Genomic DNA, 19,379 nt, shown 5'->3' on the forward strand with positions numbered 1-19,379 from the left:
AATCTCAGGGATGTTTGCTGCAAACCTTCATCATGCAAATGTTTGTCAAACCTGCCCTTTAAATATTTCCTCTGACTAAAAATCACTGAATCTTAATGAAAGCAGCTGACGTTTCCCCCGACGTCACCCTGCAGATCGCCGTGATGCGGGTCGATTCCTACAGAACCTTCCTCTGGGCTTTGCTCAAAGTGCAGAAACAGATGAGGAGCTCAACAGAAAGGATTTCTTCTTCTGCAGCAGAGGAGAGTCTGAGACTGGATCAGCTGATAGTGGTGGGGGGTGGACGGCTCAGCGGCCAGCGGTGTGTAGGGGGGGCGACAACAACAACACTGTGTTTAATATTAATGCTTTTTATAGTGAGAGTTGTATGAATAATGAAGCACGGTAGCTTGTTTGAATGAAGAGCAGAAAGCTGGAATGTGATGTGAGTTTTAATGAGCTGAGGTGGTGAAGACGAGATTATTAAAGCTGGAACAGAAGTAGAGGTCAGGAATTCAGATTCAGTCTTCCATAAACCACAAGCCTGACCACGCAGTCGTACGAAGATCCCACTCCACGGAGACGACAAGTCAGAGAAGTTCTGCAGGAAGATTTAACTCTTTAATTTTATTTATATAGCGTCAAATCACGGCAATGCCATCTCAAGACGCTTTACAGACAGAGGGGAAAACATAATGAAGGCCAATTCATAACAGCCTATATAAGGAAACCAACAGATTGAGTTGAGTCCAACTCAATCTCCCATCCTGAGCAAGCACACTGGCGACAGTGGGAAGGAAAAAACTCCCTTTTAACAGGAAGGAAACCTCCGGCAGAACCCGGCTCAGGACAGGCAGCCATCTGCCTCTGCTGTGTGGGGGGAAGAGGACAGAAAGACAACAGACAACAGGAACTGCTACTCCCGGCCAGGGAGACCTGCTGAGACAGGAGACATACATGTTAATGATGCAACACTGTTATGGGGGGGGGGGGGGGGGGGGGGGGGGGGGTAAAAGATAGGGATAAAGAGAAAGAAGCTCAGTGTATCAGGAAATGTCCCTCAGCAGTCTAAACCTATAGCAGCATAACTAAGGGATGCTAACCATCCCTAGCTATAGGACTTATCAAAAAGATAAGTCTTCAGCCTAGTCTTAAAGGTGGGGAGGGTGTCTGCTTCCCTAACACTAACTGGGAGCTTGTTCCATAAGAGAGGGGCCTGATAACCAAAGGCTCTGCCTCCTGCTCGGCTCTTTGAGACTCTAGGAACCACAAGTAAGCCTGCAGTCTGACTTTTACCGGCTGGAGAGGTCTCAGAGAGGAGACAGGAAGAGGACCATGATGTCACTGAGCTCGAGGGGAAATTCCTCCGTTGCCATTAATACTCCTTCCAAACGTCATTTATTTTTATATGTTTCACTGTATGATTTTTTTTTTTTCAGAGCAGAATTTTAGATCAGGACCTGCGAAACACGAACCAACCGACCATGTGTTAAGCCTTTCCACGTTTCCTGTATTTATTGGACTTATTTCACAAACATGAAGGGGTATTGTTTCTCTTTCACTTTGTGGGTCTGTCTGATGTTGGTGAAGGCTGCAGGGATCACACGGAGATGAGATCCAAGCAGAGCAGGTTTACTTTAACCAGCAGGTTTAGTTTGATTAAAGTCTGAGTAGGAGGGCATTTCCAGCAGTGTTTTTGATATATTGCTTAAAACCCCCTTCACACCCTGATAGCAGTCGTTTAATGAAATGAAATACAATTTTGTCGTCTTTATTTACAGAATGGACAGAAATAAGGTCGAGTTGTTTTAACTGGTTCTGTCAAACCCAGCCTCTGTTTGCCCTCCGCCCCTCTTCCTCTACAGACCGTCGTCATCCTCCTCTTCACGCACAGCGGGAGACGTGTCAGCATCATCATATATCAGGAGAATAAAGTTATTTCTGGTGGATTATCTTCAGAGTTGTGACAAAGCCTCCATGAGGGAAGTAATAACTCTGGTAATGGATAAAAAATAACTCATTATTCCACAGTCTGATCTTTATTAACTTAAAAGGTCTTTATTCTCCAGGTGCAGGCTATGTGTATTCTACAGTGATGTTTCCTTGAAAATATTTTGGGACAACCAGTTTGGGGGGGGGGGGGGGGGGGTCTGGTTTAGACCCCCTCCACCCAGCTGCTCCAGTAGAACCAGTGAGGCTGGTTGGAAGAAAAGGTGGAATAAACTTATTTAGTTTATGTGATCAGTCCCTGACAGTGAGAATACAACTAAAACACCAGCAGGTAACAGTTTTGGCCCCCCAGGGCCCCCAAACCCCCCAGACCCAGTTCCCCCCGGCCACACTCCATAAAGCTCTGCGGCATTCAGGAATCATGAGTGTGGTGAGAATGAATCGGCTTCCTGATACCACACCCCCCCCCCCCCCCCCATCCGACACCCCCCACAGACCAGGAGACAGATCGGTGAAATAAAGCCCCCCGCTGAGGTTTCCATCAGGTAAAGTTTTAATCTGAGCACTGAAATATTAAATCCTCCGAACAGTTTCAGGATTGTTGTGCAGGAGTGATTGGGGGGGGGGGGGGGGGGGGGGGGGGCTGTGAAGAGAAAAGACGGTGGTTTTTGTGACGGAAAAGAAGTTTGAGCTGGAAATGTAAGAAAGATAAGACGGCAGGAGGAGGGAGGCTGTCGGTACAAGCAGCTGTCATAGCTGATGGACGAAGAGATGTTCAGGCCAAACAACCTGTCACCAGCTATAACGCAGGAAACACTGCCTCGCCTGAACCGTTTCATACTAAACCATGCTGTCGAGTCGGGAAGCTGAGAGCTGTTGCTTGTCCAGTTTGATCCAGTGGAAGATGGATGTGCTGCAGGAACGGAGACCTTTCCAAACACCTGGATCACAGTCAGATCTTTATCAGCCTATCAGCTGCCTTGCAACTTTGTTTTCCAGAAACAACCTTCAGGTCAAGCTGTTCTGCCTCCTGATTGGCCATTATTGTAATCCCGCCTTCTGATTGGCCAATGGTGTACAGTGGTTTACCTCATTGCTAGTGGGTAGAAGCTTTAGTATGTCTGCCAACCACATACCGTCTAAGCTCAACAGAGTGTTGTGTGGTGTGCCTCAGGGCTCCGTGTTAGGTCCGCCTCTGTTCTTTTTGTCCATCCGTTCTCTTGGTCAGATTGTCCAGCAGTGTAAGGATGTTTTGCCCCTGTAGGGCGCATGGGAGTTTGCCCAACCAGTCTACATGTGTGTTGTGGACCTGGAGAAGGCATTCGACCGTGTCCCCCGGGGGCTCCTGTGGGGGGTACTCCGGGAGTATGGGGTACTGGACCCCCTTGTACGAGCTGTCCGGTCCCTGTACGACAGGTGTCAGAGCTTGGTCCGCATTGCAGGTAGTAAGTCGGATTCGTTTCCGGTGAGGGTTGGACTCCGCCAAGGCTGCCCTTTATCACCGATTCTGTTCATAACTTATATGGACAGAATTTCTAGGCGCAGCCGAGGTGTTGAGGGGATCCGACTTGGTGGCCTCAGGATTGGGTCCCTGCTTTTTGCAGATGACGTGGTCCTGTTGGCTTCCTCTGGTCGTGAATTCCAGCTCTTGCTTGAGCGATTCGCGGCCGAGTGTGAAGCAGCTGGGATGAGAATCAGCACCTCCAGATCTGAGACCATGGTCCTCAGCCGGAATAGGATGGATTCTCCTCTCCGGGTCGGGAGTCAGGTCCTGCCTCAAGTGGAGGAGTTTAAATATCTCGGGGTCTTGTTCACGAGTGAGGGAAGGATGGAGCGTGAGATGGACAGACGGATCGGTGCGGCGTCTGCAGTAATGCGGGCTCTGCGCCGGTCTGTCGTGGTGAAGAAGGAGCTGAGCCAGAAGGCAAAGCTCTCCATTTACCAGTCGATCTACGTTCCTACCCTCACCTATGGTCATGAGCTGTGGGTCGTGACCGAAAGAACCAGATCTCGTATACAGGCGGCTGAAATGAGTTTAGGCCAGCTCAGGTGGAAGAGCAGTCAGCTTGTAACTGGGAAGCTGAGAGTTGGGAGTTTGATTCCAGGCTTCCCCTGACTATGGGCAAGACACTTAACCCTAAGTTGCTCCCCGATGTGGTATCGTGTGTATGTAAGTAGCTTTGGATAAAAGCGTCTGCTAAATGACTGTAGAATAGAATTAGTGGAAGAAGATGGACTTAACTATCTGTTTAAAAGTAAAGCGGTGGTTCAGCGATAGCAGTCTCCAACTTAACTCTGATAAGACCGAGGGGTAATATTCGATTAGGCCGTGTCATTAGAGCATCATTCAAGACAGTTGGTTAAAAATAGCTCAACTACGTAATATTCCAAAGCTGAGACCAATAATGTCTCAGCAAGATCTCAAAATGATAATTAATGGATTTGTGTCCTCATGGTCAGACTACTGCAACAGCCTGTTCACATGCCTGGCTCGTCTTCAGACAGAGTTAAACTCAGCAGCGAGGCTTATGACCAGAACCAGGAGGAGAACCCACATCACACCCGTGTTAAAGTCTCTTCACAGGCTTTTGGTTAAATATCGTATCGTTTCCAAATCCTGGGACTTACTTTCTGAGCCCTGCACGGACAGGGCCCCAGTTATTTTGAGGACTCAATGAAGCCCTACGGTCCGGCTTGAAGTCTGAGGTCGACCGGGAAATATGGTCCCACAAACCCGTTTTAAAACTCGGGTAGACCGTTCTTTTAAAGCTGTTGCTCCCCGTCTCTGGTATGATCTTCCTCAGGATCTGCGCTGTCTGGACTCAGTAGATGCATTTAAACATCTCTTAAAAATATATTTGTTCAGACATTTTAGCTCCTAATAGACTCTGTGGTGCTGTTTTGTATTTGTACTTTTCTAAACGTTGTGTTGTGGTGAAGTACTTTGTGACCTTGTGTCTGTGAGAAGCGCTCTATAAATAAACTTTATTTAATGGAACTCTGCCTCCTGATTGGCCATTATTGAAACGCTGCCTCCTGATTGGCCAGGAATGTGCCTTTAAACATAACACTAACATGAGGACTGGTTTGAACTTTAGCAGGTCATCCTCACCATGCCAACGTGACCACATGATGCACCTGCTGCCGTGTGATTGGCTGGCCAGATGTTACCAGGTAGATGGGATCATGTGGACGTTGAGTTTAGTTCTTTGTCTCATTTCTGTTTGCATGTCTGTGATCTTGTCTGCTGCAGATGTCCGCGGCCTGCAGGGTTTCCTCGATCAGACTTCTCGTCAGGGGGTGGACGTGGCTTTGCAGATGGTGGACAAGAACATCAGTAAAGTCTTCACCAACCTGTTCACCACCATGAGGACCGAGGAGCTGAACCGCTACAGGGACACGCTACGAAGAGCCATCCTGCTGCTCAGTCCCCACGGAGCTCACACCTTCATCCAGCAGGTCAGTCCAGTCCTCGTTTGTCTCCGGCTTCGTCTCTGGGTTCGTGTCCGGGTTCGTGTCCTGGTTCGTGTCCTGGTTCGTGTCTGGGTTCGTCTCCGGGTTCGTCTCCGGGTTCGTGTCCTGGTTCGTGTCTGGGTTCGTCTCCGGGTTCGTCTCCGGGTTCGTGTCCTGGTTCGTCTCCGGGTTCGTGTCCTGGTTCGTGTCTGGGTTCGTCTCCGGGTTCGTCTCCGGGTTCGTCTCCGGGTTCGTGTCCTGGTTCGTGTCTGGGTTCGTCTCCGGGTTCGTCTCCGGGTTCGTGTCCTGGTTCGTGTCCTGGTTCGTCTCCGGGTTCGTGTCCTGGTTCGTCTCCGGGTTCGTGTCCTGGTTCGTGTCCTGGTTCGTCTCCGGCTTCGTCTCTGGGTTCATGTCCTGGTTCGTCTCCGGGTTCGTCTCCTGGTTCGTCTCTTGGTTCATGTCCGGGTTCGTCTCCGGGTTCGTGTCCTGGTTCGTCTCCGGCTTCGTCTCTGGGTTCGTGTCCTGGTTCGTCTCCGGGTTCGTCTCCTGGTTCGTGTCCTGGTTCGTCTCCGGGTTCGTCTCCTGGTTCGTCTCTTGGTTCATGTCCGGGTTCGTCTCCGGGTTCGTGTCCGGCTTCGTCTCCGGCTTCGTCTCTGGGTTCATGTCCTGGTTCGTCTCCGGGTTCGTCTCCTGGTTCGTCTCTTGGTTCATGTCCGGGTTCGTCTCCGGGTTCGTGTCCTGGTTCGTCTCCGGGTTCGTGTCCGGGTTCGTCTCCTGGTTCGTCTCCGGGTTCGTCTCCTGGTTCATCTCCGGGTTCGTCTCCTGGTTCGTGTCCTGGTTCGCGTCCTGGTTCGTCTCCGGGTTCGTCTCCTGGTTCATCTCCGGGTTCGTCTCCTGGTTCGTGTCCTGGTTCGCGTCCTGGTTCGTCTCCGGGTTCGTCTCCTGGTTCGTCTCCTGGTTCGTCTCCGGGTTCGTCTCCGGGTTCGTCTCCTGGTTCGTCTCCTGGTTCGTCTCCGGGTTCGTGTCCGGGTTCGTCTCCTGGTTCGTGTCCTGGTTCGTCTCCGGGTTCGTCTCCTGGTTCGTCTCCTGGTTCGTCTCCGGGTTCGTCTCCTGGTTCGTCTCCAGGTTCGTCTCCTGGTTCGTCTCCTGGTTCGTCTCCGGGTTCGTCTCCGGGTTCGTGTCCTGGTTCGTCTCCGGGTTCGTCTCCGGGTTCGTCTCCTGGTTCGTCTCCAGGTTCGTCGCCTGGTTCGTCTCCGGGTTCGTCTCCGGGTTCGTCTCCGGGTTTGTCTCCTGGTCCGTCTCCAGGTTCGTGTCCTGGTTCGTGTCCAGGTTCGTCTCCGGGTTCGTCTCCTGGTTCGTCTCCAGGTTCGTCTCCTGGTTCGTGTCCTGGTTCGTCTCCGGGTTCGTCTCCTGGTTTGTCTCCGGGTTCGTCTCCGGGTTCGTCTCCTGGTTCGTCTCCGGGTTCGTCTCCTGGTTCGTCTCCGGGTTCGTCTCCGGGTTCGTCTCCTGGTTCGTCTCCGGGTTCGTCTCCGGGTTCGTCTCCTGGTTCGTGTCCTGGTTCGCGTCCTGGTTCGTCTCCGGGTTCGTCTCCTGGTTCGTCTCCTGGTTCGTCTCCGGGTTCGTCTCCGAATTCGTCTCCTGGTTCGTCTCCTGGTTCGTCTCCGGGTTCGTGTCCGGGTTCGTCTCCTGGTTCGTGTCCTGGTTCGTCTCCGGGTTCGTCTCCTGGTTCGTCTCCGGGTTCGTCTCCTGGTTCGTCTCCAGGTTCGTCTCCTGGTTCGTCTCCTGGTTCGTCTCCAGGTTCGTCTCCGGGTTCGTCTCCGGGTTCGTCTCCGGGTTCGTGTCCTGGTTCGTCTCCAGGTTCGTCTCCGGGTTCGTGTCCTGGTTCGTCTCCTGGTTCGTCTCCAGGTTCGTCGCCTGGTTCGTCTCCGGGTTCGTCTCCGGGTTTGTCTCCTGGTCCGTCTCCAGGTTCGTGTCCTGGTTCGTGTCCAGGTTCGTCTCCGGGTTCGTCTCCTGGTTCGTCTCCAGGTTCGTCTCCTGGTTCGTGTCCTGGTTCGTCTCCTGGTTCGTCTCCGGGTTCGTGTCCTGGTTCGTCTCCGGGTTCGTGTCCTGGTTCGTCTCCTGGTTCGTGTCCTGGTTCGTCTCCGGGTTCGTGTCCTGGTTCGTCTCCGGGTTCGTGTCCTGGTTTGTCTCCTGGTTCGTCTCCGGGTTCGTCTCCTGGTTCGTCTCCAGGTTCGTCTCCGGGTTCGTCTCCTGGTTCGTCTCCAGGTTCGTCTCCTGGTTCGTGTCCTGGTTCGTCTCCTGGTTCGTCTCTGGGTTCGTGTCCTGGTTCGTCTCCGGGTTCGTGTCCTGGTTCGTCTCCGGGTTCGTCTCCTGGTTCGTCTCCGGGTTCGTGTCCTGGTTCGTCTCCGGGTTCGTCTCCTGGTTCGTCTCCTGGTTCGTGTCCTGGTTCGTGTCCTGGTTTGTCTCCGGGTTCGTGTCCTGGTTCGTCTCCGGGTTCGTCTCCTGGTTTGTCTCCGGGTTCGTCTCCGGGTTCGTGTCCTGGTTCGTCTCCGGGTTCGTCTCCGGGTTCGTGTCCTGGTTCGTCTCCGGGTTCATGTCCTGGTTCGTCTCCGGGTTCGTGTCCTGGTTCGTCTCCTGGTTCGTCTCCGGGTTCGTCTCCTGGTTCGTCTCCAGGTTCGTCTCCGGGTTCGTCTCCTGGTTCTTCTCCAGGTTCGTCTCCTGGTTCGTGTCCTGGTTCGTCTCCTGGTTCGTCTCCGGGTTCGTGTCCTGGTTCGTCTCCGGGTTCATGTCCTGGTTCGTCTCCGGGTTCGTCTCCTGGTTCGTGTCCTGGTTCGTCTCCGGGTTCGTCTCCGGGTTCGTCTCCTGGTTCGTCTCCAGGTTCGTCTCCTGGTTCGTGTCCTGGTTCGTCTCCTGGTTCGTCTCCGGGTTCGTGTCCTGGTTCGTCTCCGGGTTCGTGTCCTGGTTCGTCTCCGGGTTCGTCTCCTGGTTCGTCTCCTGGTTCGTGTCCTGGTTCGTCTCCTGGTTCGTGTCCTGGTTCGTCTCCTGGTTCGTCTCCTGGTTCGTCTCCTGGTTCGTCTCCGGGTTCGTCTCCGGGTTCGTCTCCTGGTTCGTCTCCTGGTTCGTCTCCGGGTTCGTCTCCTGGTTCGTCTCCTGGTTCGTGTCCTGGTTTGTCTCCGGGTTCGTGTCCTGGTTCGTCTCCGGGTTCGTCTCCTGGTTTGTCTCCGGGTTCGTCTCCGGGTTCGTCTCCTGGTTCGTGTCCTGGTTCGTCTCCGGGTTCGTCTCCTGGTTTGTCTCCGGGTTCGTCTCCGGGTTCGTCTCCTGGTTCGTCTCCTGGTTCGTCTCCTGGTTCGTGTCCTGGTTCGTCTCCTGGTTCGTCTCCTGGTTCGTCTCCGGGTTCGTCTCCTGGTTCGTGTCCTGGTTTGTCTCCTGGTTCGTGTCCTGGTTCGTCTCTGGGTTCGTCTCCTGGTTCGTGTCCTGGTTCGTCTCCGGGTTCGTCTCCTGGTTCGTGTCCTGGTTCGTCTCTGGGTTCGTCTCCTGGTTCGTCTCCAGGTTCGTCTCCGGGTTCGTCTCCTGGTTTGTCTCCGGGTTCGTCTCCGGGTTCGTCTCCTGGTTCGTGTCCTGGTTCGTCTCCGGGTTCGTCTCCGGGTTCGTCTCCTGGTTCGTGTCCTGGTTCGTCTCCGGGTTCGTCTCCTGGTTTGTCTCCGGGTTCGTCTCCGGGTTCGTCTCCTGGTTCGTCTCCTGGTTTGTCTCCGGGTTCGTCTCCGGGTTCGTCTCCTGGTTCGTGTCCTGGTTCGTCTCCGGGTTCGTCTCCTGGTTTGTCTCCGGGTTCGTCTCCGGGTTCGTCTCCTGGTTCGTGTCCTGGTTCGTCTCCGGGTTCGTCTCCTGAGCGCCGTCTCAGTGTTTCTGACATGGATGAGGGTTTGCGGATGAGTGATCAGGTCTCCGGCAGGTTTTCAGGACGTCCTCCACGTTGCTGCTGAGGTGTCCAACGGCGTGGAGGTGATGATCAGATCGGGTTCCTCGCTGTTAAAACCGTCTCAGACCTTAGTCTCGGGACTCTCCGGGTTTTAATGGAAGCATGTTTAGATCGGATGAAACGTTGCTGTAGCTTGTCGTGGCTTCAGTCAGACGGAGAATCTTCCCATTGCAGCTGCAGCTTCAGGTTTCATCATGTCCAACAGCCGGGAGGTCTGGGATGTAAACCGCTGACTCAGCGAGCCTCCATATGTGGAACTGTCCAATCAGAAGCCATTTGTCCGTATCCATGGATACAGCAGGAGACATCTAGTTCTGGGTGGGTTAACCACGATGACCAGGAGCTCTGAACTTCTGGGTCATGTGACTTCCTCCATGTTTGTTTTAGAAAACAGACTCAAGTTTTCTTCAGCTTTATTTTGTCATGTGTGGTTCGGTTCTGTTGGGTCGTGTTGCTCGAGCTGCTTCACGTCCAGAAACCTGACAGCCTGCAGAGTCCGACCCGCTTCATGTTCCAGGTTTTATCTGTCTGCAGTTTTACGATGAAAAGTCCTGACTGCAGGATGGAAACGAGCTTCAGGTTGCCTTAAACCAGCTTGTGTTTCACCTGCCTGGCGGCTCCTGCACAGCCCACGTGCACGCCAACGCGCACGCCCACATGCATGCCGACGCGCACGCCAACGTGCACCACAGGACAGCAGATCTGAGGCCATAAAGCCCAACAAAGCGGACAGTTCCTGCTGCTCTCCACCCTGCAGCCCGTTCACACATGAAGAACTTTATTTAAACGGAAAGGAAAACGCTTAAACAGAAAGAAATCCTGGAAAACTGACGGCGTTCCGACCCGAGAAATGTTTACATTTCCTTCCCATCAGCATTTAAACTTCCTGCTTTAAAGTCTGATCCGGAGAAAATCCTCTTTTCTAAATATCTCCTTGAACAAACTGAACCGTTGGTCAGCGGGATGTTGTAGTACCAGCAGTGTCCACCGGGGGCACAACACCTACGACTCTATGAGAACACATCTAGACAACGTTCGTTTCCATCATCGGTACGAAACCCGGCTGGACCGCCACGCCGCCGCCATGACAGGCGACAGCTGCGCACACGCTCAGCCAGACGCAGGCGTGTGTGTGTTTTACACGCCGGCGGGGAGAAATCTTCCACCAGCAAATTGAAAATGACCCCAATAAACACACGGAGACATTTTCTCATCTTTCTGCTTCGCTTCACGAACAAACTGTGTTTCTTCATCATCTGGGATGATTCATCCTCCTCATCCTCATCTTCCTCCTCATCTTCATCTTCCTCCTCATCCTCATTTTCCTCCTCATCCTCATTTTCCTCCTCATCCTCATCTTCCTCCTCATCTTCATCTTCCTCCTCATCCTCATTTTCCTCCTCATCCTCATTTTCCTCCTCATCTTCATCTTCCTCCTCATCCTCCTCATCCTCCTCTTCCTCCTCATCCTCATTTTCCTCCTCATCTTCATCTTCCTCATCTTCCTCCTCATCCTCATTTTCCTCCTCATCTTCATCTTCCTCCTCATCTTCATCTTCCTCCTCATCCTCATCTTCCTCCTCATCTTCATCTTCCTCCTCATCCTCATCTTCCTCCTCATCCTCATCTTCCTCCTCATCTTCATCTTCCTCCTCATTATCATTTTCCTCCTCATCCTCATTTTCCTCCTCATCTTCATCTTCCTCATCTTCCTCCTCATCCTCATTTTCCTCCTCATCTTCCTCCTCATCCTCCTCATCCTCCTCATCCTCCTCTTCCTCCTCATCCTCATTTTCCTCCTCATCTTCATCTTCCTCATCTTCCTCCTCATCCTCATTTTCCTCCTCATCCTCATTTTCCTCCTCATCTTCATCTTCCTCCTCATCCTCCTCATCCTCCTCTTCCTCCTCATCCTCATTTTCCTCCTCATCTTCATCTTCCTCATCTTCCTCCTCATCCTCATTTTCCTCCTCATCTTCATCTTCCTCCTCATCTTCATCTTCCTCCTCATCCTCATCTTCCTCCTCATCTTCATCTTCCTCCTCATCCTCATCTTCCTCCTCATCCTCATCTTCCTCCTCATCTTCATCTTCCTCCTCATTATCATTTTCCTCCTCATCCTCATTTTCCTCCTCATCTTCATCTTCCTCATCTTCCTCCTCATCCTCATTTTCCTCCTCATCTTCCTCCTCATCCTCCTCATCCTCCTCATCCTCCTCTTCCTCCTCATCCTCATTTTCCTCCTCATCTTCATCTTCCTCATCTTCCTCCTCATCCTCATTTTCCTCCTCATCCTCATTTTCCTCCTCATCTTCATCTTCCTCCTCATCTTCATCTTCCTCCTCATCCTCATCTTCCTCCTCATCTTCATCTTCCTCCTCATCCTCATCTTCCTCCTCATCCTCATCTTCCTCCTCATCTTCATCTTCCTCATCTTCCTCCTCATCCTCCTCTTCCTCCTCATCCTCATCTTCCTCCTCATCTTCATCTTCCTCCTCATCATCCTCATTTTCCTCCTCATCCTCATCTTCCTCCTCATCCTCATCTTCCTCCTCATCCTCATTTTCCTCCTCATCTTCATCTTCCTCATCTTCCTCCTCATCCTCATCTTCCTCCTCATCTTCATCTTCCTCCTCATCCTCCTCATTTTCCTCCTCATCCTCATTTTCCTCCTCATCCTCATCTTCCTCCTCATCCTCCTCATTTTCCTCCTCATCCTCATTTTCCTCCTCATCCTCATCTTCCTCCTCATCCTCATCTTCCTCCTCATCCTCATTTTCCTCCTCATCTTCATCTTCCTCCTCATCTTCATCTTCCTCCTCATCCTCATCTTCCTCCTCATCTTCATCTTCCTCCTCATCCTCATCTTCCTCCTCATCCTCATCTTCCTCCTCATCTTCATCTTCCTCATCTTCCTCCTCATCCTCCTCTTCCTCCTCATCCTCATCTTCCTCCTCATCTTCATCTTCCTCCTCATCCTTATTTTCCTCCTCATCCTCATCTTCCTCCTCATCCTCATTTTCCTCCTCATCCTCATCTTCCTCCTCATCCTCATTTTCCTCCTCATCTTCATCTTCCTCATCTTCCTCCTCTTCTTCATCTTCCTCCTCATCCTCATTTTCCTCCTCATCCTCATCTTCCTCCTCATCTTCATCTTCCTCCTCATCCTCATCTTCCTCCTCATCCTCATCTTCCTCCTCATCTTCATCTTCCTCCTCATCCTCATTTTCCTCCTCATCCTCATCTTCCTCCTCATCTTCATCTTCCTCCTCATCCTCATTTTCCTCCTCATCTTCATCTTCCTCCTCATCCTCCTCTTCCTCCTCATCCTCATCTTCCTCCTCATCTTCATCTTCCTCCTCATCCTCCTCCTCATCCTCATTTTCCTCCTCGTCCTCATCTTCCTCCTCATCTTCATCTTCCTCCTCATCCTCCTCATTTTCCTCCTCATCCTCATTTTCCTCCTCATCCTCATTTTCCTCCTCATCCTCATCTTCCTCCTCATCCTCATCTTCCCCCTCATCTTCATCTTCCTCCTCATCCTTATTTTCCTCCTCATCCTCATCTTCCTCCTCATCCTCATTTTCCTCCTCATCCTCATTTTCCTCCTCATCTTCATCTTCCTCATCTTCCTCCTCATCTTCATCTTCCTCCTCATCCTCATTTTCCTCCTCATCCTCATCTTCCTCCTCATCTTCATCTTCCTCCTCATCCTCATCTTCCTCCTCATCCTCATCTTCCTCCTCATCTTCATCTTCCTCCTCATCCTCATTTTCCTCCTCATCCTCATCTTCCTCCTCATCTTCATCTTCCTCCTCATCCTCATTTTCCTCCTCATCTTCATCTTCCTCCTCATCCTCCTCATCCTCCTCTTCCTCCTCATCCTCATCTTCCTCCTCATCTTCATCTTCCTCCTCATCCTCCTCATCCTCCTCCTCATCCTCATTTTCCTCCTCGTCCTCATCTTCCTCCTCATCTTCATCTTCCTCCTCATCCTCCATCTTCGTCTTGATGGTAAAGAAGAAGCGAAATTTCCCTCTCAGGTCCGTAGAGGACAAAAAAGTCCAAATCCGTCCAGAAAAACTTTTGTCTTTGTATCTTTTTTAAGTTTATTGCTGATCAATACACCGACTATGTTTTATTGCAGTTAACCCTTTAAAAGCTCGTTTGTAAAAATGAATCTGAATAAAGTTCATATTTTATGTTTCAGTCAGAAGCAAGTTGAAGGAAGTTTAATCTGGAATGTTTTAAATCAGACCAACAGATTCAGATCATCTCAGACGTCTTCGTCACGTAACTCATCACTCAGAAATGATTTTTCATTCAACAGATCAATATTTCTTTCCTTTTATTCAGAAACTGACGTGTTTCTCTCCACTCGTACGTTCGTTGTTCCACCTCTTCATCCTCGTTTCTAGAGATTCTGGTGTTTCCAGCCGTGGTTTCAGACGAGGAAACGGACCACATAACCTGCTGGATTTTGCTCCGAGGTGCCGTTCCTCTGTCTGCAGTCCCAGACCGGCTGCTGGCTCCTTCTGAGACACGAACCAGCTGGATCCTTCCTCACATCATTCAGGAAACTTGATGGAGGGCTGGAGAACAATCCGGATGATTTTCTGCTTCTTTTCGCAGCCACTGTGAGGTTGTGCCGGCAGTGTTGCTGCTGCGTGATGGATGACGTGTTGATGTGGAGCGTGTTGATGTGGAGCGTGTTGATGGGGAGCGTGTTGATGGGGAGCGTGTTGATGTGGAGCGTGTTGATGGGGAGCGTGTTGATGGGGAGCGTGTTGATGGGGAGCGTGTTGATGTGGAGCGTGTTGATGTGGAGCGTGTTGATGTGGAGCGTGTTGATGGGGAGCGTGTTGATGGGGAGCGTGTTGATGGGGAGCGTGTTGATGGGGAGCGTGTTGATGTGGAGCGTGTTGATGTGGAGCGTGTTGATGTGGAGCGTGTTGATGGGGAGCGTGTTGATGGGGAGCGTGTTGATGGGGAGCGTGTTGATGGGGAGCGTGTTGATGTGGAGCGTGTTGATGGGGAGCGTGTTGATGTGGAGCGTGTTGATGGGGAGCGTGTTGATGGGGAGCGTGTTGATGGGGAGCGTGTTGATGGGGAGCGTGTTGATGGGGAGCGTGTTGATGTGGAGCGTGTTGATGGGGAGCGTGTTGATGGGGAGCGTGTTGATGGGGAGCGTGTTGATGGGGAGCGTGTTGATGTGGAGCGTGTTGATGGGGAGCGTGTTGATGGGGAGCGTGTTGATGTGGAGCGTGTTGATGGGGAGCGTGTTGATGGGGAGCGTGTTGATGGGGAGCGTGTTGATGGGGAGCGTGTTGATGGGGAGCGTGTTGATGGGGAGCGTGTTGATGTGGAGCGTGTTGATGGGGAGCGTGTTGATGTGGAGCGTGTTGATGGGGAGCGTGTTGATGGGGAGCGTGTTGATGTGGAGCGTGTTGATGGGGAGCGTGTTGATGGGGAGCGTGTTGATGGGGAGCGTATTGATGTGGGGATGGAGTAAAACGCTGACGACAGACGTTCTGCCAGAACCTGAACAAATGTTTAGTCCTACAAGTCGAACGTCATCACTGATTAAATCTTCTCCTTCTGAGGGACTTTAATTCCTCCTCAGTCTCTCAGATGGACCATGAAGGAGGATAAAAGGATTCAGAGAATCAGAAGGAGTCTCTGTATGTTGGGGACAAAGCTGGATGCTGGTGATCTTCTGCATTATAACATGATTCTCTACTGGAAACCAGTGCATGGACTCAGGAAGCTTCCAGAAACCAGTGTGAACCCAGTTCATGCAGGTTAAAGCTCCATCATATGTGAAGAGGATCCAGAAACACGCCGTCTTCTCTGGACCAAAGCTCATTTAAAATGTTCTGAGTGGAAACCTGGATGAAGATGTGGAATAGTTTGTGGACAGCATGGACGGCGTGTCCTGCAGACTAAAGAGGAGAGGGAGCATCCAGCTTGTTATCGGCCTGCATCTCTGATGGGATGGGGTTGCATTAGTGCCGATGGCGTGGGCAGCTTCCACATCTGGACGTTTTAGAGCAACATCTGCTCCCATCCAGGCAACGTCTGGCAGATCTCAGCAAGACGGAGATCAACCACATCAGTGGTGTAGTTCCAACCCAACATGTTTAATCAGTGTCTCCACGGCGTTGAACAGGAAAAGCCTCCCATCCTCACGGTGTTTATAGCAACGAGATGGAGAGGAGGGAAATCAGCCCAAAGTCACCTCTGTGCTGTGTCTGCATGAAGGCGGCGACCCGACCAGTCAGAGGCCATGTCTCTGACGCTGATCTGCAATCAGTGCTAATGCTTGTCAAGTATCCTCCATCTCCGCCTTCTTCCAGCCAATTAGATCCTGGCTTCAGCGTTTAGAAGAAGTGCTCCAATTACAGCAGAGAGGGCCAGCGGGTGGAATCCATTATGGGGGGGGCTCGCTTCCTGCTTTTACTCTCCAAGACGGCAGCAAATCGAGAGGAGCTGGAATGGAGAAGCGGTACATGAACAGACCATGTGGCTGGTCCTGCTAGCAGCTAACCGCTAGCAGACAAGCGGAAACCTCATCCACCAGCGGCACCAACAGGAAGTCCCACCCCCAGACTCACATTAAAAAAGATCAGCAAATAAACATGTTTACAGCCTGCTACAAAGAAGCCTTTCAGGTTTAATAGGTCAGGTTTACCTTCAAGATGGCTGTGGGCGGGGAATCTTTTCATCACCATTCAGGTCTTATGGGGGCGTGTCCTTTTGATTGACAGATGAGCAGTATCCCGCTGCGAGACGGCAGAGTGTAGCACGACAGCGGTTTTAGCTGCTGATGGAAATCCACGAAACACTACCGATAGATATCTGACTGAATGTTTAACTCTGAGGTTCTTCTACTGTTGAAGTCTCATTGTAGACATAAACACAGTGAACATCGGAAGTAACAGACGAGGATTTATGTACAGGCAGACTCTGCATCTCTGGAATGTTCCTTCTAGACTCATCTTGTTGCCAACTGGCTCCTTACTACTCAAAGCTTTTGGTCTGCTGATGTTGAAGCTGAAGCCTTTTAATGCCAGTCAGCATGGAGATGTGACGTTTCCATGGAGACGTGATGTTTCCATGGAGACATGATGTTTCCATGGAGATGTGACATTTCCATGCAGACGTGATGTTTCCATGCAGACGTGATGTTTCCATGCAGACATGATGTTTCCATGGAGACATGATGTTTCCATGGAGACATGATGTTTCCATGGAGATGTGACATTTCCATGCAGACGTGATGTTTCCATGGAGACATGATGTTTCCATGGAGACATGATGTTTCCATGGAGACATGACATTTCCATGCAGACATGATGTTTCCATGCAGACGTGATGTTTCCACGCAGACGTGATGTTTCCATGGAGATGTGACATTTCCATGCAGACATGATGTTTCCATGCAGACGTGATGTTTCCATGCAGACGTGACGTTTCCATGCAGACGTGATGTTTCCATGGAGACATGATGTTTCCATACAGACGTGATGTTTCCATGCAGACGTGATGTTTCCATGCAGACGTGATGTTTCCATGGAGACATGATGTTTCCATGCAGATGTGACATTTCCATGGAGACGTGATGTTTCCATGCAGACGTGATGTTTCCATGCAGACGTGATGTTTCCATGGAGACATGATGTTTCCATGGAGATGTGAGATTTCCATGGAGACATGATGTTTCCATGCAGACGTGACGTTTCCATGCAGACGTGATGTTTCCATGGAGACATGATGTTTCCATGGAGATGTGACATTTCCATGCAGACGTGATGTTTCCATGCAGACGTGATGTTTCCATGCAGACGTGATATTTCCATGCAGACGTGATGTTTCCATGGAGACATGATGTTTCCATGGAGACATGATGTTTCCATGGAGATGTGACATTTCCATGCAGACGTGATGTTTCCATGGAGACATGATGTTTCCATGCAGACGTGATGTTTCCATGCAGACGTGATGTTTCCATGGAGACATGATGTTTCCATGGAGACATGATGTTTCCATGGAGATGTGACATTTCCATGCAGACGTGATGTTTCCATGGAGACATGATGTTTCCATGGAGATGTGACATTTCCATGGAGACATGATGTTTCCATGGAGATGTGATGTTTCCATGGAGACATGATGTTTCCATGCAGACGTGATGTTTCCATGGAGACATGATGTTTCCATACAGACGTGACGTTTCCATGCAGACGCGATGTTTCCATGGAGACATGATGTTTCCATACAGACGTGACGTTTCCATCCAGACGTGATGTTTCCATGGAGACATGATGTTTCCATACAGACGTGACGTTTCCATGCAGACGTGATGTTTCCATGCAGACGTGATGTTTCCATGGAGACATGATGTTTCCATACAGACGTGATGTTTCCATGCAGACGTGATGTTTCCATGCAGACGTGATGTTTCCATGGAGACATGATGTTTCCATACAGACGTGATGTTTCCATGCAGACGTGATGTTTCCATGGAGACATGATGTTTCCATACAGACGTGACGTTTCCATGCAGACGCGATGTTTCCATGGAGACATGATGTTTCCATACAGACGTGACGTTTCCATGCAGACGTGATGTTTCCATGCAGACGTGATGTTTCCATGGAGACATGATGTTTCCATACAGACGTGATGTTTCCATGCAGACGTGATGTTTCCATGCAGACGTGATGTTTCCATGGAGACATGATGTTTCCATACAGACGTGATGTTTCCATGCAGACGTGATGTTTCCATGGAGACATGATGTTTCCATACAGACGTGACGTTTCCATGCAGACGCGATGTTTCCATGGAGACATGATGTTTCCATACAGACGTGACGTTTCCATCCAGACGTGATGTTTCCATGGAGACATGATGTTTCCATACAGACGTGACGTTTCCATGCAGACGTGATGTTTCCATGGAGATGTGACATTTCCATGCAGACATGATGTTTCCATGCAGGCGTGACGTTTCCACACAGACGTGATGTTTCCATGGAGATGTGACGTTTCCATGCAGACATGATGTTTCCATGCAGACGTGATGTTTCCATGGAGACATGATGTTTCCATATAGACGTGACGTTTCCATGCAGACGTGATGTTTCCATGGAGATGTGATGTTTCTGCTGAATGTCAGACTCCCTGCAGGCAGGTTTATATTAACACACACCGCTGCATCAACAACATCAGGAATTCAGTCGTCTTAGAAAAGCCGATGGGTTGAGTCCAGGTCTGTGTGGGATGCCTCTGAACATCTGAAAACTGCATCTAACACTCATTGGGTCTGAAACAAACACAACAGAAACTATTGACATCTTTCCACTCCCTGCTGTTCACCAGGTTTCAGCCTGAAGGAGCTTCATGAGGAAACCTTTTCCTGTTCCAACGTTTTACAGATGTTTTGCTGCATCAGATCACAAGCAGCTCTTCCTCTCCATGAAATGATAAAATGTCTGTTTGAACAGCTGATCTGTTGTTTATCTGTGTTGATGATGTTTGCAAATCATTACAAAGCATCCAAACGGTTTCACAACTGGAGTCGTTTAGTTTTTACAGCAGCAAACGTCACGTTTTACAACCAGAATCCGAATCCTGAGCTGCTGCTGCAGAGGAGGTCCCCCTCCCACCCGTCTGCAGTTCCTGATCTTCATCATCATCATCATGTTGGGACTAAACAGCAGCCGCCCCCCCTCCCCACGCCCGCCGCCGTCAGGCCGTCCGGATGACAATCTGCCCGCTTGGCAGCAGCGGGAGGGGGATGGTTTGTCCCAGAGGAAGAGGAGGAGGAGGAGGAGGAGGAGGAGGAGGTGGGGCTGCCGTTCTGCCGGTGGACAGCTCGGCTGATGAAGCAGCAGTCTGACGGTGCTGATGTCATATCGGACTGAGGAAACCCGACGCAGCTCCCATGTGTGAGCTGTAAACACACACCTGCAGGGGGGGGGGGGTCCTGCTGCAGGGACTAAAGATTCAAATAAATC

The 19,379-nt window shown here is 50.8% G+C and overlaps 1 protein-coding gene across 1 annotated transcript in view; it reads left to right on the forward strand.

Annotated features, from left to right (window-relative positions):
- Positions 1–19,379, forward strand: part of LOC306771819 (glutamate receptor ionotropic, delta-1-like) — a gene marked incomplete at both ends in the record, with an annotated part of 685,025 nt that overhangs the window by 352,798 nt on the left and 312,848 nt on the right. Inside the window, one exon of the mRNA XM_079261138.1 lies at positions 5,183–5,388. Coding sequence (XP_079117264.1) covers positions 5,183–5,388 — 206 coding nt within the window. The remainder of the gene's footprint in view (positions 1–5,182; positions 5,389–19,379) is intronic.

This window comes from Telmatherina bonti, assembly GCF_933228915.1.
Source record: "Telmatherina bonti genome assembly, chromosome: 21".
Taxonomy (NCBI): Eukaryota; Metazoa; Chordata; class Actinopteri; order Atheriniformes; family Telmatherinidae; genus Telmatherina; species Telmatherina bonti.